At 42.5% G+C, this 2,529-nt stretch overlaps 1 protein-coding gene across 1 annotated transcript in view; it reads right to left on the bottom strand.

Moving 5' to 3' along the window:
- LOC109586410 (zinc finger protein 483-like) overlaps nt 1-772 on the bottom strand; it is a 4,423-nt gene extending 3,651 nt beyond the window's left edge. Inside the window, exon 1 of the mRNA XM_020002592.1 lies at nt 24-772. Within this exon, the coding sequence (XP_019858151.1) occupies nt 24-772 (749 nt within the window). The remainder of the gene's footprint in view (nt 1-23) is intronic.
- Between the last annotated feature and the right edge of the window lie 1,757 nt (nt 773-2,529).

The following is a 2,529-nucleotide window of genomic DNA, read 5'->3' as shown; positions in this document are numbered from 1 at the left end:
CATTGATCTTTCCTTCTCCATGCCAAATGACTTCCTCTGCATTCTCTTTTGCTCGTAGAGTTTTCTCCGTACAATTTCTTGCTATATGCCCCTTGCGATTACACTTGTAACAGGTAATCTCTGAAGGTGACTTTCTCTCCTTCTTGTTTCCAGTAGATCCTTCAGTCTTCCTTGGGAACTCCTTTGATCGACCATGATCCTGCTTTGGTCTATTCCTCTGTGGTAAACAACTATGAGCTGTATCATAAGATTCAATAAGCTCTCCAACTTTCTCTGGTGTCTCTGGGTTCTGAGAAGTTACCCAGATTCTCATCTCTTGTGGTAACCCATATAAAAGCTGCTCTACTGCAATCTTGTTAACTACCTGTTCCATTCCATTCTCTGGTACTAACCATCTCTTCACCAGTTTGACTCCTCTAGCTATCCAATCAGTTGGGTCTTGATCTCTTGTCCAAACATGACTCCTGAACTTTCTTCTACATCTCTCTGTGTTGATGTTATAATGCTCCAAAATAGCTTTCTTGACTCCATCATAATCAGTAGTAGTTCCAAGATCAGTACAAACAGTTCTAGCCTTGCCACTTAGTAACGGTGTCAGACGTAGAATCCAATTTGTCCGATTCACCCCTTGTATCTTCATAATACCTTCGAATGCTTCAATGAAGTCTTGGATATCCTCTGTTTCTTGATATGGTGATATTTTTAAATGAGGACTATTCCCTTCTCTTTCTGCTAGAACTCCTTTCATCTGCTGCATATGCTGCTCCTGCATGGCCTGTATCTCTTCATAATGTCTCTCTCTTTGTCGCTCCTCTTCTCGACGACGTTCTTCAGCTTGTCTCTGAGCCTCCTCTCTTCGTCGCTCCTCTTCTCGACGACGTTCTTCAGCTTGTCTCTGGGCCTCCTCTCTTCGTCGCTCCTCTTCTCGACGACGTTCTTCAGCTCGCTCCTCTCGCTGTCGCTCCTCTTCTCGACGACGTTCTTCGGCTTGTCTCTGGGCCTCCTCTCTTCGTCGCTCCTCTTCTCGACGACGTTCTTCAGCTTGTCTCTGGGCCTCCTCTCTTCGTCGCTCCTCTTCCTGATGACGTTCTTCAGCTTGTCTCTGGGCCTCCTCTCTTCGTCGCTCCTCTTCCTGACGACGTTCTTCAGCTTGTCTCTGGGCCTCCTCCCAACGACGTTGCTGCTCCTCCTGAAGCTTTGCTAAACTTGCCAAAGCTGCCGCTAATTGCTCCATAGGATCACTAACTCCTAGTGTAAGACTTTCTTCCACTTCAGTACAGTCTTCCGTATCAACTGAAGTATAACTCTCTCTGAAAATATGCAATCCTCGCAACTGTCCTCTGTAGTCGTGTCTTGGTAAGTCCCGTAGAGAATACCGCCCTTGATTCTCTCGACTGTTATCCGACATAAACAGTCACACCAGACACTATAAACTTTAGTCTCTCTCTCTTGCAGAGATACAATAGTGGGTCTTTCCTCTACAACCGTTTGAGAACTATCCCACCGCTGCCACCAAAAAAAATGTAACAGACGCTCCTAGCTATCTGTTCACCAAACTTATTTCTTAATCAACACGAAACTCAACTGAGCTCAAAAACCAACTAACAAAAACTAACTAAACTCACAACTAACACACAACTAAAACTAACACTCACAAACAACACACTTATATAGATCTTATAAATGTCCAGAAGGTTCTATAACATACAAGAATACTTTACATGATTGTTCTAGAATATACTTGAATAAACACATAATATATAATTACAATAGTACACAGAGAGTTCCGGATCCATTTAGAAACAACTTCTTACATATTTTTATAGAGCCATGTCAATTACAGCCAAGACTTGGGCCATTTCTCTGATTCACAATTAGTCTCTTCTACACCACAAAGAGTGTCACATTCTTTCGCTTCTCCACAGCTTCAGCTATTTACTTCACAAGGCTCATATCCAGAGGACATTTTTCAGCCACCTTCTCTCTATAAGCCTGCAAATAGTTCTGTTGATGCTTCCAGCTTTATTTCACCTCCATCTAATAGGCCCATTACTCCTCCTAGTGCTCAAGCTTCAGCTTTGTGTGAGTATTCTTCTCAGCAGCCTGCACCCACTACAAATTCTACTATTCAACCTATAAACATTGAGCAGACTGTAAAAAATACTGATGTTTCAAAAAATAAGTTTATTGATCCAGATGAAGTCATTCAAAAGTATCCGAAATTGCAAGGTGGCAGCATATCATTGGCAGGTAGATTGGCAGTGAGGCTAGCTGTTGAGTCGTATTTTGGTGATGATCTACTTAAACAGAGCACAGTTTATGGTGTGAAAGACTGTAAAGCATTGCCGGAGGACAAGGTACAAGCACTTAAGAAGAAACTCTTAGTTCACTACAAGATGACTGCTCATGAGTTTGAGCCAACTTGGTCTAAATGTGTCGGTGCTATTAATCACCGTGCAAATGCCCTTCGTCGTAAAGGACCATTGTCTCTTATTGATTTGACCAATTCAAACTAGAACTTGACTTGAT

The sequence above is a fragment of the Amphimedon queenslandica genome, unplaced genomic scaffold (genome assembly GCF_000090795.2).
Source record: "Amphimedon queenslandica unplaced genomic scaffold, v1.1 AMPQUscaffold_12879, whole genome shotgun sequence".
NCBI lineage: Eukaryota > Metazoa > Porifera > Demospongiae > Haplosclerida > Niphatidae > Amphimedon > Amphimedon queenslandica.
Note: the sequence above shows the minus strand (reverse complement) of the source record. Positions and strands in the feature narration are given on the sequence as shown.